At 41.5% G+C, this 22,529-nt stretch overlaps 1 protein-coding gene across 24 annotated transcripts in view; it reads right to left on the reverse strand.

Moving 5' to 3' along the window:
- The window catches only part of DLG2 (discs large MAGUK scaffold protein 2), a 1,989,136-nt gene that overhangs the window by 146,545 nt on the left and 1,820,062 nt on the right, over positions 1-22,529 (reverse strand). For all 24 annotated transcript variants that reach the window (XM_070425737.1, XM_070425735.1, XM_070425736.1 and 21 more), the window contains one exon: positions 7,698-7,812. In XM_070425737.1, coding sequence (XP_070281838.1) covers positions 7,698-7,812 — 115 coding nt within the window. The remainder of the gene's footprint in view (positions 1-7,697; positions 7,813-22,529) is intronic.

The following is a 22,529-nucleotide window of genomic DNA, read 5'->3' on the forward strand; positions in this document are numbered from 1 at the left end:
CCGGTTAGGGCAATTTTTAAATATCTTTGGCCTTCTATAAGGTTCCTCCTCTGTAGAATGGGGATAATAATCACCTGTATCATACATAGCACTGACTTCGGTTTAAATGAAGCCAGGAGAGAAGCACTGCCATGCAAGCTCTGGGTACCCAAACATTTCAATGCCGTCTCTAGATCTCTTCTGGTCTCTCAAGTCTCCACTTTCTGCCTCATCCTGTTAGACTGTTTCAGATACTTGCTCATGTCTCTCATTAAGATTTTAAGAGGGATAAGACATCTGAATACAAGCAGTTTTTATTTCTTGTTCTGTGGCAATGCATGGTATTTCTGAATGAAAAAATGGTGATTTTGCTAAACAAGAATATATGAGTGAATGAATGAGAGGCACTAAAAATGCCATTGCCAGCCAGCCCTCCGCCAAGTACTGGGCCATGGGTGCACAGAGCTGACTGTGCTGTGGCCTCTGGGAATAGCTGCTGAGAGCATCTTAGGTCCAAGCTTGAAGAGGAAGATAAAAATCTGACTTATGAGAAGTCCACAGATTTCATGGCTTTGTCTTAAATGCCCTTGAGAAATCCATAGCCAAGTGAAGTTGGAGGCAGCTTGGTACTGAAGTGAAATCCCCTGACAGGCTCCATTCCACATTCCTACCATCCCTGGGTTACTGACGAGCAGTGCAGTAGGGGCAGGAAGTGGATTGGAAGGCTGTACTACTGTTTACATGAAAAAACAAAACAAAAACAGAGTCTCTTACTTTTAAGATGATGTATCTCTCCCCTCCCACCAAAATTAATCAGGTGAGAATATTTTTCCTCTAGAAAAAAAACAACAACCCATCAGGATGAAGAATCTAGGTTGAATTTATTTTCAAGATTTCCCTCAATGTAACTCCCAGCCTTATATCTGTAGAATAAAGAGACTAAGGGACTAAGGGTGTTGAGAAGGAAACACAGGATGAGCTTCTCCCTATCCCAAGCCCTCTCTCTAAGAGCAGCCTGAAGAGCCATGTAGAGCCAGATGTGTCCTGGAAATCCCAGTACCAGTAGGTAATGCCTGTGTCCTCAGGACATGGCCAGACTCCCTGCACTTGGTGGCAGCCCAGCTAGTATTGAACCTCCATAGAATTAATTGCTCAAAGATCTTGACTTATATTCTATTTTTCCACATCTATATAGGAAAGAGAGTCTAGAAATGAATTCATTTAACAAGTATTTATTAAGACATCGTTCCATCAAGCACTATGGCATGAGACATTAAGGATAAAATAAAATTGAGACATTAACTAAGGTTTGCAAGTCCAGTATTAAAACCTTAATAAAGACCAGAATGATAACTATTTTTTATAGATTAGCTTTAGATAACAGTGGTCTTCCGGGCAGATTTCACTGTAGGAACCCTTATAGGCATGTTGTAAAGATTAAAATAGGAAAATAACAGCAAGGTATATAACACATGAGCTATCAGGAAATGATAGAAAGATAACCTGCACACTGTTTGAATTGCTTACAGATATGGACTACCAGAATGCTGACGGAAGGAGGTCTGTGTTTGTTTTTTAAATCTCTGTATCCTTAACACCTAACTTAGACTGATACTTTGTAGGTAAGGACATAACCATGTTTGTTGAATGAAAGCATCAATGTACTAATGAATCAATGTCTGAAAGTCTATGTTAAACAATGGGCAGGAGGCAGACCTAGGTGCATTGGTCTATTATAGCCTGTGAAACAAAAACTGTATTAGGAAGCAGCAACTTTGAGTTACCAACTTAAAGTAGACTTAGAACCACTGTGAAAAAAAAAGAAGTCCTTCAAATCCAGAGCAGGGGGCTTGGAGGGGGTGAAGAATGCCGAGGGAAGTGGGTGAAATCACGGGGTTAGCGACATTGATGGCATCTATGAAGAGCTGGAAGGGCCAGCACAGTGACTCTTATCTGTCTCTCCAGCTGAATACTTTTCAAATCCTTCCTTTGGTTAGACTTTAATGGGGGATGAGCTGACAAAGCTGGACATTCTGGAGCCATAGAATTCTGGCCCTTCCCTCCACCCTTCATGGGGTCTAGAAGAACAAAAATGTAAAAGGTTGCCAGGAAGTCTGTCCTCTTTCCCTCGCTGAAGGAGATCAAAGCAACAAGGGTGTCTCACCCCACCACTGAGGAAACAGCACCTTATTCAGTATCAATTCTAGGACCTCTCTTTGCTATAGGGGAAAGGTTGCCTTTATAATAAATGATAAAGAACAACAACATATAGCAGTGGCTTCCCATGTGCCAGGTATTTAAATTCACCACTTTATTTAATGCTCACATCCCCTTTATGGTATCTTATTACTCTCATTTCACAGAAAAAGCTAAGGCAGAGTGACCGACTTGCCCAAAATCACTGAGCTAGTAAGTGACAGAATCCAGGAAACGTGTTCTTAACACTGCTCTATGTTGCCTCACACACAGGACCTGAATGTCTACGCTCACATCCAGTCTAGCTCGGTGATTTTAAGGCAATTATTTAATGTCACTGAGTCTCAGTTTCTTTGTCTGTAAAACGGAAGAAATAGTCCCTGACTCTTCCAGTTGTTGGGAGAATCACATGGGAAAATATATGCAGCACACTAGCATAATGGTTGACCCATAGGAGATGCCCAACCAATGCTTCCCTTCACTTCCACTTACTGATCTGTTCCAGGGATAACTGGCTCCCAAATTGGCTAGAACACCAAGGGTCTGGGGATCCCAGAGAGGCTAAGTGTGCTGCAGTGAAGAGGACCCTGTGGTTGTGTCATCTGCCTGGAACACTCCTCCTTGTTCACTCATCTACACGCTGTAGATAGTGATCCATTCCTGAGTTATTAAATCAAGTTAATGAGATGTGACCTTCATTTGTTGTTTAAAAAGGAGGCAAATAGAATGGGAAATAACAAAGAACATGGTACATAAAAAGTATTAATAGTTTAATAAAAACATTTCTTTTAGCATTATGTGTATGGTACATGTATTTACTGGGTCATGATGATGAAGAATGTATTTCTTTGAGTAAAAACACTTAAAGGTCTCTGGGTGAACTCATCTAAGATCGCAAAGAATCAATTCAGATATCCTTGCATTCATTAGGAAGCAATAAAAATTCCAGGCCTTTCTAGAGTTTGCTTTTCACATCACACTGCACTGTGACTGTCTTCCCCTCACCTGTCTCACTCACTAGACGTGATTTTTTTTTTTTTTGCCGACAGGAAACATGACTTTTACTGCTGGGTCCTCAGTGTCCATTGTAAGTCCTGGCTCAGAATATACACTCAAAAAGGTGCTTGATGAATATATAAATAAATCATAGCAACTGCCTTTTAAAAGCAAATTCACAACAGAGGGGTTATTCACTTGAACTCTCCAAATCGATACCTTTTATGAAGACATGGACATGGGCCAAGTTTCTCTTTTACAGTCTTTCCTGTGACCTTTTATTCCCCATTGGAAGACTTACCTGCTTTTCTGTCCTCCCCTCCCCATTCTCTCTCCTTGGCACAGGTTATTGAGCTCTCTTTTATCAGGAGAAAGAATCTTTCCTTAGCAATTTGCACTTTTATGTGATTTTAATCCCCTTATACCTCTGACCGTTCTTAGTAGCATTTAGATACAAAGGCCCATTTCTACCAGCAGCAGGAAAAGCCTTGTTCTCTGTTATAGGGATGCTTCTACCAGCTGGGAGGGAAGGAGGGGAGTGCATATGATAATAGGCTTGTGGAGGGCCTTGAAGTTCACACAACAAAAGCTGTATCCCTGTGGCTCCAGAGCCCACGTGCATCTATGTCTGAAGAATTGATAATGTACTTGTGGAGCATTTTGAAAAATATTTTATTCAAAATTTTTAACATTTTATTTACTTTCAAGGTTCTACAACTAGAGGTGTTTCACAATGCAGGAAATACACAGTACAAATAGCCCATGAAATTGAATGTTTCCAAGTCATTCGCATAGAACATGCACAGTCTTATCATTAGCAACAAGCAAGTCCATGCGTACAGCGCTACCAAAGCACTTCAAGCACCTTACACAGAAGATTAAGAGAAGGAAAATAGTTACAACTAGATTGGAAAACAGAGAGGGTTGGCTCAAGTTTAAAACCCTGCCTGGCTCAGAAGTGGTAGTTCCCGCCCCCCTCTCCCCTGCTCAACACTTTCAGCCAAACACATCGCTATCACCTGGGAGGATCATTTCTATAGAAGGAGGCCCGTTTCTGCATGATCCTGCGAAGATGCCTCCTCCTGGGCACAGCCAGGGCAGAGGGGTGTGTGTGTGTGTGTGTGTGGTGTGTGTGTGTGTGTGAGAGAGAGAGAGAGAGAGAGAGAGAGAGAGAGAGAGAGAGAACACTACAAGGGGGAAGATAAATATTCTGAGAGAGAGAGAGAGAGAGAGAGAGAGAGAGAGAGAGAGAGAGAAGATGCCTCCTCCTGGGCACAGCCAGGGCAGAGGGGTGTGTGTGTGTGTGTGTGTGTGTGTGTGTGTGTGTGTGTGTGAGAGAGAGAGAGAGAGAGAGAGAGAGAGAGAGAACACTACAAGGGGGAAGATAAATATTCTGCTCAGTCAGCTTAATTGTTTATAACTGAACAAAGAAGCTGCTTGCTTTCCGATTTAGGTTTTGCTTCATAGAAAAATATGAAAAACACTAAAGGAATCCCAAAGGCCCAGTGGCACAGTTTATCCTCTGCAAAAACCCCAAAGAGATTATGTTTGAATTTCTCTTCTCAGCTAACCTCTTCCTAACCTAAGGGTCAGGTGCAGTGTTTACAGGAGCAGACTGGGAAGCACAGCAGAGATGCATTCAACAACTGACTCCACCCACCTCAGCTGAGCCCCTGGGAGGCAGAGTGCCATGGGGAGAGGAGGGTGGAGATCTGACTCTGCCACCACATAGCTGTGGGGTCGTGGGCAAATCTCTTCCTTCCTGGGGCCTCAAGTTCCCTCTTCTATAAATTAAGCATTAGACATGGTGATAGCTAAGGTTCCTTCCAGCTCTAGAATTACATACAGCTAAACAGAATAAAGGATGTCATTAGAAGATCAAAGGGACATGCTCATTATCTGACAGTTATATAATCAGAGAAGCCCTGCTACTCATTTATTTTGAGAAAGCAACTAGTTGGTTTTATAAAATAAGCATAACCAACGGGCACTAGTCCTATTCAAGCACTCTAGAAAAAAAGCAAGCATCTCTTTAAAAATCCTATAGCCAAAAATGATGTTAAAAAAAAACAATAAAACAAAACCTGAACAACAAAGGTACAAACTTACCCGATCATTTTTAGTAAGAATTTCCCATAGGCTTTCCTTGCTAATTCCTTTACTTTTATTGCCTGTTTTGGGGTGGTCAGGGGTGAGGGACTGTTTTTGTTACATCACATGAAAATAAGGCCAGGGGATACTGTTTTCCCCTCTGATTTTCACTCTATGCATAGCCTGTATCTTTTCCAACTCTATGCCCCTAGAAAGTCATCTAGATGCTGCAGTCAGCCCTCTACAGACAAAATACATAATCGAACACTGGAAACCAAATACCATTTCTGTACAGTGGGGCCTTGACTTACGAGTTTAATTCATTCCGTGACGGAGCTCGTAACTCAAATTACTCGTATGTCAAATCTTAAAGTGAACGAGTAAGACACGTGATGCTGGGCTGATGTTATGGCGTTCACTGTGACGTTCGCTGCGCCAACTAGCGGTGGGGTATCTGAAGCTGGCTCATAACCCGAATTTTAGCTCTCAACTCAAAGCAAAAGATCGGCCGAGAGACGGCTCGTATCTTGAAAAACTAGTTAGTCAGGACACTCGTAAGTCAAGGCCCCACTGTATATTGTAGAGAAATCATTTGGAGAATTTCCCATAAAGTGTTCACTAGTTTTGAGCTTTATTTAAAAGCAGTTTCTCCTTTCAATACAACCTCCAACTATTAGAATGTTAACAAGATAACATTACCTGAAGTCTTCAGATCTTTTGTATGTCACAGTTTTAATGACCACATTAGAGAATAAAGGGTTTATTCTGATTAACACTACTCTTTCAAATAAGTCTATGTAATATCATAACACGTCATTTAATCTTCCTAATCTACAACTTAATTAAAAGGACTAAACTATCATCAATATTTTCAGAAAATTTCTTCTAGTACATTCACATTTTGTGCATTCTATTTTTTAACAAGATACCCACACTACAGTAATTTTTCCTTCCAGATTTATTCTATATAATCGTTTCATTTCCATTAACTGATTTATCTCTAACCCATTAGCCTAATTGGCTTTTCCAAGTTGCTACCCAAGACCAAAACATTTCGAAATTTAAAAAATATTTGGTATCACAAAGGCCAGCAATAAAACACAAGTGAGGAGAACAGAGATAGCCACTTTCCATCGTATTTGTGACGTCACTAAAAGACACGTTCTGGGGTGGTTCTCAATCGTTCCTTCCACAGATTACACAGAAGCATATCAAATAATCTTCCAAAATGCAGTTGGACAAATATCGAACATTAATATTCTGACTTTTAAAAAATTTAAAATCTCAGGGCTTCTGAGGTACTGGAACTGCCTGGATAAGAAGGGACTCTATGCTTGTCAGAGTGGCCAGCAACTCGAGGCCCTCGAGAACCTGCCGCCTTCCGGAGTCCTGCTCCCTCCTTGGCCCTGCTGTGCCTACCTAGTACACACAAGAGATAACTTTATAGCCAAAGTGGAGTCAACAGGAAAAAATCAATTCAAGTACATCATTTAGTGTCTGTAACACACACACTCCATGCCCGGGAAAGACAGTAAAATTTCAACTGAGGAGACTATGACCTTAGGTGGGAGTCAGACCAGATTCTGGGGCAGATTGGCAAGAGGAGAATACAGTGAGGAGGGACAGACATGGTTCTTCCATTGGAACCTGGATTCATTGGGACCATGAATTAGGCACCACCTTCCCCTTTTGGCTGTTAATACATTTATTATTTTAAAAAATACAGTTAGCGCTATTGAAGTATATTTTGAAAGGAATACAGGAGACTTGTGCTAAGAAGAAGCACATGTTATAGTTGAGTGAGGATGGATCTTACTCAAGAGTGAACTATGAGGATGAAAGACCAGAAGGCATTTCAAGTTCCATCAATTTTTTTTTCTGGTAAATTAATGAGTTTTGTCAGGCAAGGAATAAGTGACTTACGTGGTCTAAGAAATGATTGGTAATAAGATGCCACAGAAGAAAGTCTTTCCACCAAAATTCGTTAGGGACAAACACATAACTCTATATACAAGACTATGTCTGATGTCAAATCAATACACCAAAGTTAATGCAGTAGATACCACACAGGTCTGGAGATAATTCCAGAATGCTTACTTCCCATACTGAAGGTGAGCAAATGTCCAGAGCGTTGGTCCACATATTCAATTTATCAAAATTAAAAATGGTTTTTCTCATTATTTTTACTGCAACCTGTGCTAAGAACTTTACTCTGGATCATAACATAGTCAAAGAATAATGTGTTAAAAGAATAACTTGTTAATTTAACATAATAGCTTTTCGGAAATTTCTTCAAAAAATGGTTAAACTGAAGGTCTTACAGTGGTGTATTGGTGAGCATGGGTTAATAAGAACACATGATCCATTGCCTTTGTCTCGCCAAGCCAGATTGCTCACAAGGTGCAGATCACAGTAAGAAATGCTAGGTTGCCTACCTGACATAGAGGGAGCGTTTCTGATTGGTTCGCAGGGACCCGGACCCGGAGCTCATGCTGTGGTTCATCATCTGCTCTCGTAGGTCATGGATTTTGGCCTCAAATCGAGCGTAATCTGGGAGTGGAAAAAAAGGGTGTTAAATTTGGTTCTGTTCCTCCAGAGAGTTAGAAATGCTGCCCACCCGAGGCAGCCCTCTGCCCTGTTGTTGGTTCCTTTGCCAGGCAACAGGAAGGTGCACAATGAAGAACAGTGGACACTCAGCATTCACTTCTTTGTATTATTTACTTGCAGACATTCACAAGGGGAAAAGAACAAACCAGTTACTACCCCAAAACATAGCTAGGAAATATACTGCCATCCTAATCTGTGAAAAGTCCATGGGAGGAGGAGGGTGAGGTTATAGTGGGCAACACAAGGTATCCTGTGGTGATGGAAATGTCTGTTTTGACTGTGGTAGTGGACACAGGTACCTGCACACATGATCAAATGACATAGAACTCACTAGAAACACACACACACACACACACACACACACACATCAAACTGAAAAAATTGAAATAAGTTTGATGAATTATGTCACTATCAATATTCTAGTTGTGATAATATGCTATAGTTTTACCAAAATGTTATCATTGGGGAAACTGAATAAAAGGTACATGGGATCTCCCTGTATTATTTCTTACATCTGAATTACATGTGAATCTATAATTATCTCAAAACAAAAAGCTTAACTTAGGAGAGAAGGGGGAAAAATCTATGGAACTACTAATGTTACCAAGTTTTTAGTGAGTCTCCAGTTACCTCAGCTGGATGGACCAGAGAATCAAGTATTTGTGATGATTCATTTTTGCTGTTCCCCGCCCCCCCCTTCCCCCGCTGGAGGGCTGTTAGAAGTTGATCACTTGGAAACATACCTCAATTTTACACTATAACTTTAATATAAAATCTACAAGATCATCAATTCTAAGACACAATACATTTAAATCAGCTTCTCAGGACATTGGGGTTAGAAATGGGGATAGAGGACACTCTCATATTAAATATATTTTAGAAATATTCAAACTTAAAAAATATATGGATCTAAAAAATAAGAAAATATAGGTATTTTATATTATTTTTAATAGAAAAAATGTTTTTCCAGTATACAATTCTACAATGCATTATCTGTATATTGTATTGTGTTTACCACCCCAAGTCAAGTCTCCTTAAACCTGTATAATTTTGTTAACCAATGTCACCCCAATAAGTTCAATTAAAAAATAAAGAAAAAGAAATAAAAGAATATTTTTGACAGATGTCAACCCAGTAAAAATAAAGAACAAAGGTTTTAAGATACTTTTTAATACAATCAGCATACAAAAAAGAAATGGCTTTTGAAGTTTTGATATTCTTGATCAAAATTTGTTCTATCATGTCTTTGACACAATAGTGTCTTTAGGAAAATCCAGTCGTTGAAAGGCTCAATTTATCCTCAAGATAAATGTGAAAATGTTAACTCAAATTATAAATGAGTCATTTAATTACAAAGAAACTCATCTGAAAAATTTTAACAGAGGTTCTCAGTACATTTCAAAAAAAAATTTGATTTTTAATTCAATTTATTCATAACTTTACATAAAAACAAGTATGACTAAATGTATATAATTAAGATGATCTACTTACAGTGTCTTTGAAATTCATTATAAATAAAAAGTTCCATGAAATTAAACTGAAACTCAATTTACTGAATATTTAAGACATTTACCACATCCTATTTTATCAGGGAGAGAAAACATTTGTAACCATTAATATAATGGTATATACGGATTAAATTCATTTTGTGCAAGTCATATTTTCTTGCCATCTAAGAGAGTCATTATCGCTGGCCAGATGGCAGAGGCTGTGCTCAGGGCTGCGTGGGCATTATTTCATCTTATTTAAGTTACAAAACAAAGTGCATGGATGTTGTAAAATTTGAACCATATAGAAAAGCAAAGAATAAAAATTGAGAGGTTCTCTTGTCTCCCTTTCTCTACCTTCTCTTCTCTCTCACTGCTGTCCTTCCATGCTGCTTATCCGAGAGGTACATATACATGTATGCACATACATGAGATCCTACCTTCAATCTTTCCCTACCTTCAACCAAATATATAAACACGTTTCTTTAAAAAAAAAACCAAAACATTTTTATTGATTTCAGAGAGGAAGAGATAGGGAAAGAGGGATAGAAACATCAATGATGAGAGTGAATCATTGATCGACTGCCTCCTCCACGCCACCCATTGGGATGGATCCCCCAACTGGGCATGTGCCCTGAGTGGAATCGAACCATGACCTCCTGGTTCATAGACAGATGCTCAACCACTGAGCCACACTGGCTGGGCACCATGTTTCTTAATATCTTTACTCACATTCCATAGTCTGTAATTTATTTAGCAATTCTCAAATAGGTAGATATTTTTGCTGTTGTATGTGCACACATTTATGGCACAGGTTAATAGAGAACTATAGTGCAAGCAACCGCCAGAGCTTTTGCACAACGCCAAACAGCCCCCATTAGCATTTCTCAGAGAAGATAATCTGGCCCAGGACACAGAGTAGAACTCTTAACTTCCACGATCCATGCTGCCACTTGATAAATACCACCTACTGCCCCTTCCCCAACCACTAAATTTTCCACCTGTTCCCAGGCCTCCCTCCTTTGCAACTTTGATGACCTCACTACCATGCTAAAACCCTGGAATGCCACCTCCAACTGTCCCCTCTTAAGCATCTAATTCAGTGCCAGTCTCCTATCGCATTTGACCACTTTGCTGCTCCTTGCACCTAACTGCAGTCATTTGTGCAGGTGCCCCTGGTCCCCACTGGACTGAGCTGAGAGCAAAAGCCACGTCTCACTTTCCTTGGAATTCCCTTTCTAACATCGTGTCGGGTATGCAGGCAGCATTCATAATAGGTGCTCGATAAACATTTTCTGAATGAATAGGTACATAATGAATGAGGAAGCCAGCAGAACCATTAAATGAATTCATTTATAAAAGCCTGCAGGTACTGAGATTGCCTTTTTTCCCCCCTGACACCAGACAGTTTATTGTGAAAAGCCATGGTGTAGGAGGGGAAGGCTGGGATGGACAGGACCAGGGCCCATGTGGGGGGATTTAGCTGGACATCAGGCATTCCTCCGTGCAGGTTTAGCGGAAACACCGTCGTGGATAAAACCCCCCCAGAGCAGCGCTATGACTGCCAAGCAGGAGGGCTGGGGTGGGGGTGGGGTTCCCCAGGCACTGCTGAGCCCCTCGGTCAGCAGGGTTTCCACGTCAATGGTCGGAAAACAGCACACAGGACCACCAGGAACTTCTGGAAGTTCCAGGCGACATCATAGCAGCCTACCTGAGACCAGGTGATGAACTTGGGGTCCTTCAGGAGAGCAGTGATTGCGGGCAGAGCATCCCGCAGGAAGAGGAAGAGAGGGTGCGCCTGCGCGCTGCCCTTCACCTTGCACTTCTCCAAGAGTGTGAACTTGGGCTTGAACCCACCACCAGGTCTGACTCATCGCTCGTTCTTGGCGTTCTCCTGATGCCCGAACTAGTTACACCTGAAGCCAACCCAGCCCGAGCCCCAGGCACTCTGCAGCCCGTCCACCTGGGTGCCGTCCTGATCACTGTGCTCAGAGCGAGGCCAGGTTCTCAATGAGCAGCACCTGGCCCCTCAGGGAGCCCGGCATCAAGGGCTCCCACCGCCAGCGGAACTGCGCAGGGGGCGTGGGTATCAGAGGAGAAAGGGAGCACTGGAAACTGAAATTGCCTATTTTGAATATTAAGATTTTTTTAAAATGAGGAAAGACAACATGCTCCTCCTATTTTCAAGGCTAGTTGTTTTAATTCCAAGGCTTTCTTCCTGTCGCATAAATGCCACTCCCGAATCCTGTTGTTATTTTTTTCTGTTTTCTGGGCAGTTCCTGCCTCTACCCATCTCAGCTGTGTCACACATTGGAGGCATTTCTCTGATACCTACTCTCCCTACGATCAGCACTTTGCAAGGCGCTTCTAGCTGCCACATTTTATATATCACACCAGCATACTTGCTTCAATAATAAATGTGGTCTCCTTACCCTACGGCTCTTTAGAACTCCCAATTTTCTTCTGCCAGGCTTTTGAAACGTTGGTCCTACCTCATACTGGACAGTGCTTACATTGCCCACTAGGGAGTGGGAAGTATTTGTTTGTACTGTGTCTTATTGCATTTGTGTTCATTGGAATATATCCTACTCTCAACTTTTCCACTTTGAAAATCCTGTTTATCAAAAATCCTGTGTGGCCAAAACCGGTTTGGCTCAGTGGATAGAGCGTCGGCCTGCAGACTGAAAGGTCCCGGGTTCGATTCCGGTCAAGGGCACGTACCTGGGTTGCGGGCACATCCCCAGTGGGAGATGTGCAGGAGGCAGCTGATCGATGTTTCTCTCTCATCGATGTTTCTAACTCTCTATCTCTCTCCCTTCCTCTCTGTAAAAAATCAATAAAATATATTTAAAAAAAAAAAAAAAAAAAAAAAAAAAATCCTGTGTGCAAAAGTGCTTACCACTCTCTTTTGACCCTTTTTGAAAAATAAAACTAAAAAACAAGTAATTTCATCAGAGCAAAAACTGTAAGATCTGGGTTTACAAATATAAATGTTGTGTGTTTGTGTGTATGTATATGTGTGTGTGCGTGTGTAAGACAGTAAGAGATTGAAACAGAGAGGAGCTGTCTCTAGTTTCTCAGAGATAAAATCAAGATGATAGAAATGCTCTAGAGATAAACAAGAAAGCAGGTATGTAAACTGTGTAATATAGCTTCTTTATATTTTACAATAGTATTGAAAATATTTTAAAATAAGTTAAAACAAAATCTAACATTACCGTGACCATTTAGTCTTAATCCCCTCTCCTTTCCCCATGTGCTCTTCCCTTTTATTTCTATTTTTTTGTTAATCCTCACCTGAGGATATTTTTCCATTGATTTTCAGAGACAGTGGAAGGGAGGGGGAGAGACAGAGAGACACATCCGTTGGTTGCCTCCTGCACGTGCCCCGACCAGGGCCGGGGATGGAGCCTGCAACTGAGGTACATATCCTTGACTGGAATCGACCCCAGGACCCTTCAGTCTGTGGGCTGGTGCTCTATATACGGAGACAAACTGGCTAGGCTGTTCTTCCCGTTTAAACACTTTGCAACCAAATTGCTACCACTCAGGAGAACATTCAGGTGAGATTTTAAAGTGCTCTCATCTGTATATCATCTAAAGGGGAATTGACATTTACTGAGCACATGTAATGAGCTAGTAGCTGTGCTACATACTTTAATTTATATTATTTCTCCCAACAAAGCTCTGAAGTAGGTGTGTTATTTTGGAGATGAGGAAACAGGTGTAGAGAGGTTAATGAACTTCACCGAAGTCACAGAGCTTCTAGGTAATAGAGCTCATCAGACACGAAGCTGGCATTCAACCCTGGACTTCTATGAGGCTAATTTGTTTCCACTCCATCATCACACTATTATAACACCATAACTCTCCTCAGTTCTCTACCTCTCTCTCTTGCCGACTTTGCTCTCCTTGCCTCTCATCTACTGTATTAATTCTGTGCATGCTGGCCTTTCATGCACATAAACTCCTTAAAGAGTGAGGATGTCTCACTCATCTCTGTTCCCGACCTCTCGGTCTGTCATTCCTCCTTCCCTACACACCGGGCTGTCTCGGGTGCTTGGCATATAGGTTGGAAGGAGACAGTGAAGGAGTTTGCTTCCAGAATGGAACATTGACAAGAAAATGAAGCCTTATAATGCCAAGGGAGGGAACTGAATGGAAGAATCAGGGCCTCTTCTGTCTTGCTTTGCATGAAACAGGTGCCTAGGAAATGCTTTTAAAATATTATCTCGTGTTTGTTTCTTGGGTTTTCTTTCTCTATTAACAAGACACAAACCACTGAAAACCAATTTCTAGGCAAATGCTTTAGGAGTTTCAAGAGGCATTACCTCCAGCTCAGCGGTTCTCAACCTGTGGGTCGCGAACAATGAAAATACATCCTGCATATCAGATATTTACATTATGATTCATAACAGTAGCAAAATTACAGTTATGAAGTAGCAATGAAAATAAATTTATGGTTGGGGGTCACCACAACATGAGGAACTGTATTAAAGGGTTGCAGCATTAGGAAGGTTGAGAACCACTGCTCCAGCTAGTTCTTTTCCCCTGTATGTGTGATAAACCAACTTCTTAAAAATTTCCACACTCTTGGATACCTAAATCCGGTGGTTCCTGACTAGACACATTCATATTGGGATTGTGCCACTTGCTTTCCCTTGGATGATGGCTGGTAACAGTAGATAGGGTACAACACGTGGGTTATATCGATGGGTCAGCCAGTCTCGGCCACGTATCAGCTGTGCATCATTGTGAAAGTTAGTAACCTTTCTGGGCTCAATTTTCTCCTAAGAAAAACAGAAATAATAATTGTATCTACTTGAAGATAGAAAAACTGGAAAAATGACAAAAGAGAGCTGATGACCTAAAAGGGTCATTGCTTGCAAAAGTCAAGTAAAATGGAAACTTGTGTCTGCTCCTGGAGCCCCCAGTACAGCCTCACTCTGCCTGTCATCATTTGATGTCTCTACCAGGCCACAGAGGCACGAGCTGCAGATGGCCATACTTTGGAACACGTGGCTCCAGAGTGGAACTGCTCACTGGCAGGGCAGGAGGTCAGGAGAATGATGTCTCATTCAAAGCCACTGCAATTTCCAGGAATATCAGTGACCTCGCCCATCATCATCATCAAGGATTTGTGCTACTAATGAGGCAAAGACAAGAGTATAACACTGTGCACTACGCACGAGATGGGGCTCTACCATACACTTGCAGCCTTTGCAAATTGTCAAGGGTGATGGAGGAGACCCAGAATGCAAATCCACCTTATCATTCCCACAGGAGAGGAAGGATTGCCTCCTGTGAGGAGGCTGGGATCGCTTAATGCAGAAGGAGTGATCTCCATTGATTAAAGCTGCCCGACAGCTCACATCTTCAAAGCTCAGATGGCCAAGCTTGTGTCTGAGAGAAGGAAACAGCAAGCTCAGTAGTTATAGAGCAGTGGTCGGCAAACCGTGGCTCATGAGCCACATGCGGCTCTTTGGCCCCGTGGCATGGGCCACGAAGTTTCAATCGCACTGTACGTGCGCGCCCGCACGTGGTATTTTGTGGAAGAGCCACACTCAAGGGGCCAGTTTGCCGACCACTGGACTAGAGCATGAAGCCATGGGACTGTCCTTTTCCAGGTGAGCTGTGGGGTAGCCACTCCTCCACAGTTATGACCTCAACCAGCTGACTGGGTTGTCAGTTACCAGAGGAAGCAGTGAGCAGGAGTAGGAATAGGAACTCTAAGCTGGGAGGCCAACTTTACATCTTAATCCTGTCATTAGTAAAAAACAGACAAACAATAACAAAAAAATCAGGGTCTTGGAAAGTACTGAGCCTCCGTTTGCTCATCTGCGAACTGTAGTGATTCCCAAAGTGGTTTTGCGAATCACAATGAGATTTGACAAAAGGCGTTTTGTAAAAGATAGTTGTTGCTATCAAGACAAATGCATAGGTGGTCCTTAGTGGCACTAATGAGGATAGCAGCATCCTATTCCTGTTTGCTCATCACAGGCACTGCACGGCTTTAAGAACAACTGGCGAAATCACAGGCTGCAAGCAGGGGTTCCCCACATCCAAGCAGGGGTTCTGCACATCCAAGCAGCAGAGGCTGCTTTCCCGCCGAGTTACCCATTTCCACACCACAGGGGAAGTGGTTTGAAGAGACCACCTGCTGCACAGCAGAGAAGCGCTGCTTTTTATAGACTAACCTGCACTAGAAGCTTTGGGGAAGTTTATAAGCTAAGAAGTTCAAGCTTTGGGGCACCACAAAAGGGCTAGGGCAAATGTCAGTGGTGTGTAGGCTACTGGGGCCCCAATATTGTTTACCCGGACATGACTGTCCTTGTCACCTGTGTGCATGGGAAGGATGCACAAGAGACAGGGCCCATCTGTTCTTAGCACAGCATCTGATCACTGGCCCAGGAATGAGATACTGGTGAGCAGTTGTAAATGCTTCCATTTCTTTGGGGGAAACATCCTTTTTTTCATTTAATCAGCAAACATTTTTTTCCGGGGTTTATTATATGCTAGGCACAATGCTAATTGCTAGGGATACCCAATCCGCTGGACAGATCTTTGCCTCAAGGGGCTCACAGGCTGATGCCTCGCTGCTTTTAATTTTCTGGTTTCTTGTTGTGAATATGAAAAGAACATCTGCCACTTAAATCCCTGCTCCCTGTGAGGAGTATCAAGCACTTTCTAGATGGTAATAGGATAGCTTTCTGGTGGGAAAAAGCCAATACAGTCAGATCCATGTTACAGCGGAGAAAGGGAGGCAGGTTAAATCTATGTGAAAGATTGCGTGGTTACTGGTAGAACGAGAAGAGTGAGAAGGGTCTCCAAGTGGTGCCCGGGAGTCAGAGTTGTCGGATGGAAGTCTTGGCTCTGAATGATGCTGGAAAAATCCCTTACCCTCTCAGAGATACTGTTTCCTCCTTATAAAATGTGGGGTCATCTCCACCCCTGTGCAGTGTTGTTCTGAATATCTAACCTATAAGGTACTTTATTATAAGCAGCATTGATTTTTAAAAGCCCCATTCAGTAATAATAATTAGCACTTTTTTAAAGAGGGTGGACACAAGGCTCATTCTTATTTCACAAGCTGAAGTGTGTGGGTGTAGAGGGAGGAACATGTAATAAGTAAATAAAAGTGCTTAACACTGGAAAACCCCAAACAAATATACTATTGCTCTTTCTCACCTAGAAACTTAACTAAATAGTCACACATAAGAGGAAGTCCAAGAAGCAATACTTGTGCCAAAATTAGTTTGTATGAGGATGCAAAAATAATTCTATTTATGTGGAGTTCAGAAAATAATCAGCGGTTCCCATTTCACTGCCTCCTCTTTTCTTGTTGCTCTGGGATTTCTGAGCCAGACAGGCACAGAAAGGGTGCTGGAGGCATACCCTAGAGCAGTGGTTCTCAACCTGTGGGTCATGACCCCTTTGGGGGTCAAATGACCCTTTCACAGGGGTCGCCTAAGACCATCGGGAAACACATATATAATCACATATTGTTTTTGTGATTAATCACTATGCTTTAATTATGTTCAATTTGTGACAATGAAAATACATCCTGCATATCAGATATTTACATTATGATTCATAACAGTAGCAAAATTACAGTTATGAAGTAGCAATGAAAATAATTTTATGGTTTGGGGTCACCACAACATGAGGAACTGTATTAAAGGGTCGAGGCATTAGGAAGGTTGAGAACCACTGCCCTAGAGCTTTCTGACTCTGGCTGCTTTTCAAGTCGTCCTGCTGGGAAGAGTCCTGCTTTTGTTCACGGCTTCAGAAGCCCAGCTTCCCTCCCCTGTATACATTGGAATGCCCGCCTGCCTTCCGGAGCTGACCTCTGGCCACTGGAAGGATTTTCAGTGGATCTCCCCAAGCCGGTTATTTGCGTAAGGATTTTACTAGCCTGTTAATTCAACCCCCGACTTAGCTCATCTCTCAGGTTGCCAACCTGCTTCTGTGTTAAAGTAGGGACATGGAATTTTCCACTGCTAAACATTTACAGATGCCGTTTGGCTTACTTCTGATCCACACTAGTGTGTGTGTGTGATGGAGACAGAAAGATAAACAGATTAAAAACTAAATTCACTAGAATTGACCTTTAACCAGGAATATCATTCCTGAAGTCCACAAAGGAAGAGACTGTATACACCAATCTCTTGTACATTTCTAGTACTGAGCATTAATAACTCAGGGACACCATGAAGGCAAGACACTGCCATATTTTTTGTATCCTTGACACATAGTTACCAGTTAACCAACGCTGATATAAATGTTTGCTGAATTGTGTGAGCTAAATAATGACTTCGGGAAAGTCATTATTAATTTGCCAGATAGACTATGAAATGGATCAGACCTTTTAGAATCATTTTTTAAAAATATATATTTTTATTGATTTCAGAGAGGAAGGGAGAAAAAGAAATAGAAACATCAACGATGAAAGAGAATCATTGATCTGCTGTCTCCTGCATGCCCCCTACTGTGGATTGAGTCTCTGTGCTCTGACTGGGAATAAAACCATGAACTCCTGGTTCATGGGTCGATGCAACCACTGAGCCACGCCGGTTGGGCTAGAATCATTTTTAATAACACACTGAGTTAAGGTATGTAGTCTCTCTCCCTCTCTCTCAGCAGAACTGGGATCATTTGTTTTAACTAGAACACTTTCCTGTGCAGTTTAGCTGGAGACTCTTTAAAGAGGATCAGCCAAGTGCTCAGGAATTCCTTAATGTGTGAAATGAAGTAAGTTTTATAGGCAAACAACAGTCTTAATCCCCAACCAGTTATTTCCTCCTGTGTGAGTATAATTCTGAAAATTAGATACATCAAATTTCAATTTGGATTCATGCAAGCTTTGTTTTATAGACTCATAAAGGCAGATTTCCTTTGATTATCAAAATTATTGCAAAATGGAGTGAGCACAGAAACTTTTTGAATTTGACAAAGTCTGTGTCTTCAGACAATTGGGGTAGCCTGGCATAATGCTATCTCTTTTAAGGCTCTGAAATAAATCGGACCCAACTTTGAATCTGAAGGTCACTACTGATGCATAGTGTGGATTTTGTGCAAGTTATTCAACTTGGTTTTCTCAAGTATATAAGAGAAAAATGACACCTACCTCATCAGATTGTTTGAAAATTCAATGCAATAGCATTTGTAAAGGGCATATTTCAGTGTCAGGAATGGACTAGATGCTCAATAAATGGGGCGAAAAAGATCCAATCTCTTAAAGTTTATATTCCTCGATTGTAAAGTGGGGATAATATGAAGACCTTACTTACAGTACAAAGTTGCTGTGAGGACCAAATGAAGAAAGAAGCATAAAACTATTTCAGGAACTGAATAGTCCAGTACAAAAATCAAGTGAGGACAAAAACAATTTAGATCAACATAGTCTTTTTTGAAGTTCTAGTCTTCATAGCAGACTATTCCCTCAGTACCTGAAATTTGTCTCAGATGCTGTAGAATTTGATTTCTGTCTTGCTCATGGAAATAAACCACATAAGGCATTATGTATGAGTAAATGTGAACTCTGAGGGAAAAACGGAAACTTCTGCTAGCATTAGGGCCTAGCTGCCAATGGCGATTCTCTCTGAAGATGTTGCTGGCAGGTTGGGTGAAAGGCTCAGAACTGGGATGCACAGGTTGTAGCTTAAATGGTGTGATTTGTAGCTAATGGTGCATCAGAAGAAGAATTAAGGAGCTGTGCCTTCTTATTTAAGGCATAGTGCTTAAGACTACATCCAACAGAGAAGAAAGCCTTCCTCAGCAAACATAAATATTAAATCCTCACTGGATTCGTCCTGTTCTCTTCTTTGTATTAAGATCTGGGAACTAGAAGCTAATATAATAATGTTCAAGCTTCCGGTATTCTTCTGCAATAATAGTCAGTTAGATCTTGCCCAATGAAAAGGGTGATATTCTTGCCTAGTTATAGACCAGAGCAGAGAAAGGAGATAAAGCAGCCTGGCTCTAGAGGTAGGCAGGTTGGCAGCCCCATTGGTGTGACTTAGAGGTTACAAATATCTGTCTTGCTGCGACAGCATTCCTATCAGGTTTATCCTTTAATGGCATCCTGAGAAGTACATATGCATATTATCATGGAGGAGAACCCACTACTTCTAGATAGATAGAGGCACAAAGGGAAGAAAACAAAGAGAAAATCAAGACTCAGAGAGAAGATAATTTGCCCAAGGTCACACAGCAGAGCGGGGACAAAAATTCAAATCCTCTAGTCCAGGGGTCCTCAAACTACAGCCCGCGGGCCACATGCAAATACAAATATTGTATTTGTTCCTGTTTTGTTTTTTTTTACTTCAAAATAAGATATGTGCAGTGTGCATAAGAATTTGTTCATAGTTTTTTTTAAAACTATAGTCCAGGCCTCCAACGGTCTGAGGGTCAGTGAACTGGCCCCCTGTTTAAAAAGTTTGAGGACCCCTGCTCTAGTCCCAACCTCGTGCAGGGCTTTCTCCCTACATTGAGTCTACACTTTCCTCCTCAAGTGACTGTGCTGTTCCTTCCTTTGCTCCTGACATGGGCAGGTCCGTGGCTGTCTCCAACTGGCTTGGTGACCCTAAGTAACCATCTAGTAACCAATTTCTGATAGAACTATAGATTCCTATCTACAGTACATTCTATAAGGTAGGTCAACAATATCAGAATGAAAAGGCTTTTTTTTTTTTTCAGTCTCTCCAATACACTTCCCAAATGAAAGCATCTCATTAGTGCAGTGGTCAGCAAACTGCGGCTCGCGAGCCACATGCGGCTCTTTGGCCCCTTCAGTGTGGCTCTTCCACAAAATACCACATGCAGGTGCACACGTACAGTGCGATTGAAACTTTGTGGCCCATGCGCAGAAGTCGGTTTTTGGCCTGGGTGAGTCTATTTTGAAGAAGTGGCATTAGAAGAAGTGGAGGTATGTTCGCTGAGGTCGACCCCTCAGATTGAGGATGTTTTTAGCAAAGGCCAGCTTAGGAGTACCCTAATTAAGTTAATAACAATGTACCTACCTATATAGTTTAAGTTTAAAAAATTTGGCTCTCAAAAGAAATTTCAATCGTTGTACTGTTGATATTTGGCTCTGTTGACTGAGTTCATTGACCACTGCATTAGTGGGATTCTGGGTTTAAGACTAGAAGTCAACGGGAAACCAGGGTTTAGCAGGTTCTCCAGACTTGGGGCTGACTGGCAGGTTCATATTGCAACCTTCTGTCCAATGAGCATGCACGAAGCATTTATCAGGGTTGTGGGGAGGCCAGAGAGGCCCTGATTCTGATACCCCCAACTCTGCAATAACTTGGTGCTGGGATCCCAGCAGCAGCCACAGACAACAGGGCCATGCTGTTGAGAAATCGAAGGCTCGGGGTGGGAGCAATTCATCAATCTAAACTCATGTAAGACTGTGGGCTTCTCTTGTCCTTAAAAGTATGTCTTTCTTACTTTCTTGTTGTTAAATGTCCTTTTTATACTTCAGAGGCATAACAGACAAATGGAATGTATAGTCTTTGCTTGGATCCTGATTAGGAAAAAGAAAATTTGAAGTCGTTATGGACTGCATACTAGATCATAACAAAAATTTTTAATTCTGTTGGGTGTGATAAGAGCATTGTGGTAATATAAGAAAATGTTCTGTCTTTTTTTCTCTATCGTTTCTGAATATTATAGAAATAAAGAGAGATCACACTGGGATTTGTTTTAAAATACATTAGCAAAGAAAATATTTTAAGTGATATATGGTATAAATTGGCTAACTCTTAACTACTATTGAATATGGGTGATAAGTACATGAGCATTCATTGTACAAGTCTGTCTATTTTTGTATATGTTTGAAAATGTTCATAATAAAAAATTTTAATTATTAAAATATTATACATCTCAATTTGATAAAACTCAAAAACTGACAACACTATGGCAGTGCTCCTACTAGTAGAGTGGGCTGGGAGTGACAGGGCCTGGCGCCTCCTGGCCCTTCTGCCTGGGTGGCCCCAGGTGTGTCACTCTGAGCCCTGATTTCCTCATAGTGAAGCAGGTGCAGTACACCTAGACCTAGTATCACTGTGAGATGCATTTGAAGTAAAAGCCATGCAAGTGCTCTGCTACTTGAATGCATCAGTTTGGTCAGCAAACATTTTAAAAAAATAGATACTTATTGTTTTTGGAAAGGAAGGGAGAGGGAGAGAGAGAGAAAAACATCAATGATGAGAGAGAGTCATTGATCGGATGCCTCCTGCATGCCCCACACTGGGGATGGAGCCTGCAACTTGAACACGTACCCTGACCAAGAATCGAACTGTAACCTTCTGGTTCATGGTTGACGCTCAATCACTGAGCCACACCGGCTGGGCCAGTCAGCAAACATTTTTTGAGCATCAACCATGGTAAGGCTTTGTGCTAGACACCAGTGATGAAATGATTGAAATGTGGTTCCTGCACACAAGGACTTTCTTTAACCACTATCTAAAGTATACAGTGATTTCCACAGTAAGGGCAATTCCAGAACTAGCTCTGGCCTCTAGACTGAATACTGTCGACAATTCTTAATAAAGGCAAGGCGGTCCCTGCTTAAGTCTCCAGCTCATCTCTTTCTTGATATCCCTCTCCTTTGGTTCCCTCATTTTCTAGCTTTTGACATTTTCTCAGTTCCATTCTCTCCTAGCTGTAAAATATCATCCATGTTGTTCCCTGTCCCTGGAATACCTTACCCATTAGCCTTCATCAAGCTTCTCATCTTTCCCATCTTGTCTTCAATGTCACTTCCTAAGACAGCCCCCTGAGCTCTGACAAGCCCTTCCATCAAACACAATGGATATTTCTTCACATATAAACCTATTAAATTATCTATGAAGTGCTTGCTTATTACTTGTGAGGCACATAGTAGATGATTAAGGAATGTTTGACAATTGATGGAACAGAACTGCTGATGTGACTATTCCTTCCTCATCTTGATAAAAAAATGATCTAGCCATTTTGAAAATGTTGAGATTTTGGTTACGATGTTCTACACCTCCAAGACTCACCTAAAATAATTTTCATTTTATAAATGAGGTAAAAGAAAAGAATCACCAGAGATGTGGATTGAGAGAATAATTTACCATCCACGCCTTTCTTATCACAATTTTCTGTTTCTGAAGCCTAAAATCACCTAGCTAGATTCTTCTCCAA

Source organism: Myotis yumanensis, unplaced genomic scaffold, assembly GCF_028538775.1.
Source record: "Myotis yumanensis isolate MYYU_CA2020_CCGP unplaced genomic scaffold, mMyoYum1.0.hap1 SCAF_10, whole genome shotgun sequence".
Taxonomy (NCBI): Eukaryota; Metazoa; Chordata; class Mammalia; order Chiroptera; family Vespertilionidae; genus Myotis; species Myotis yumanensis.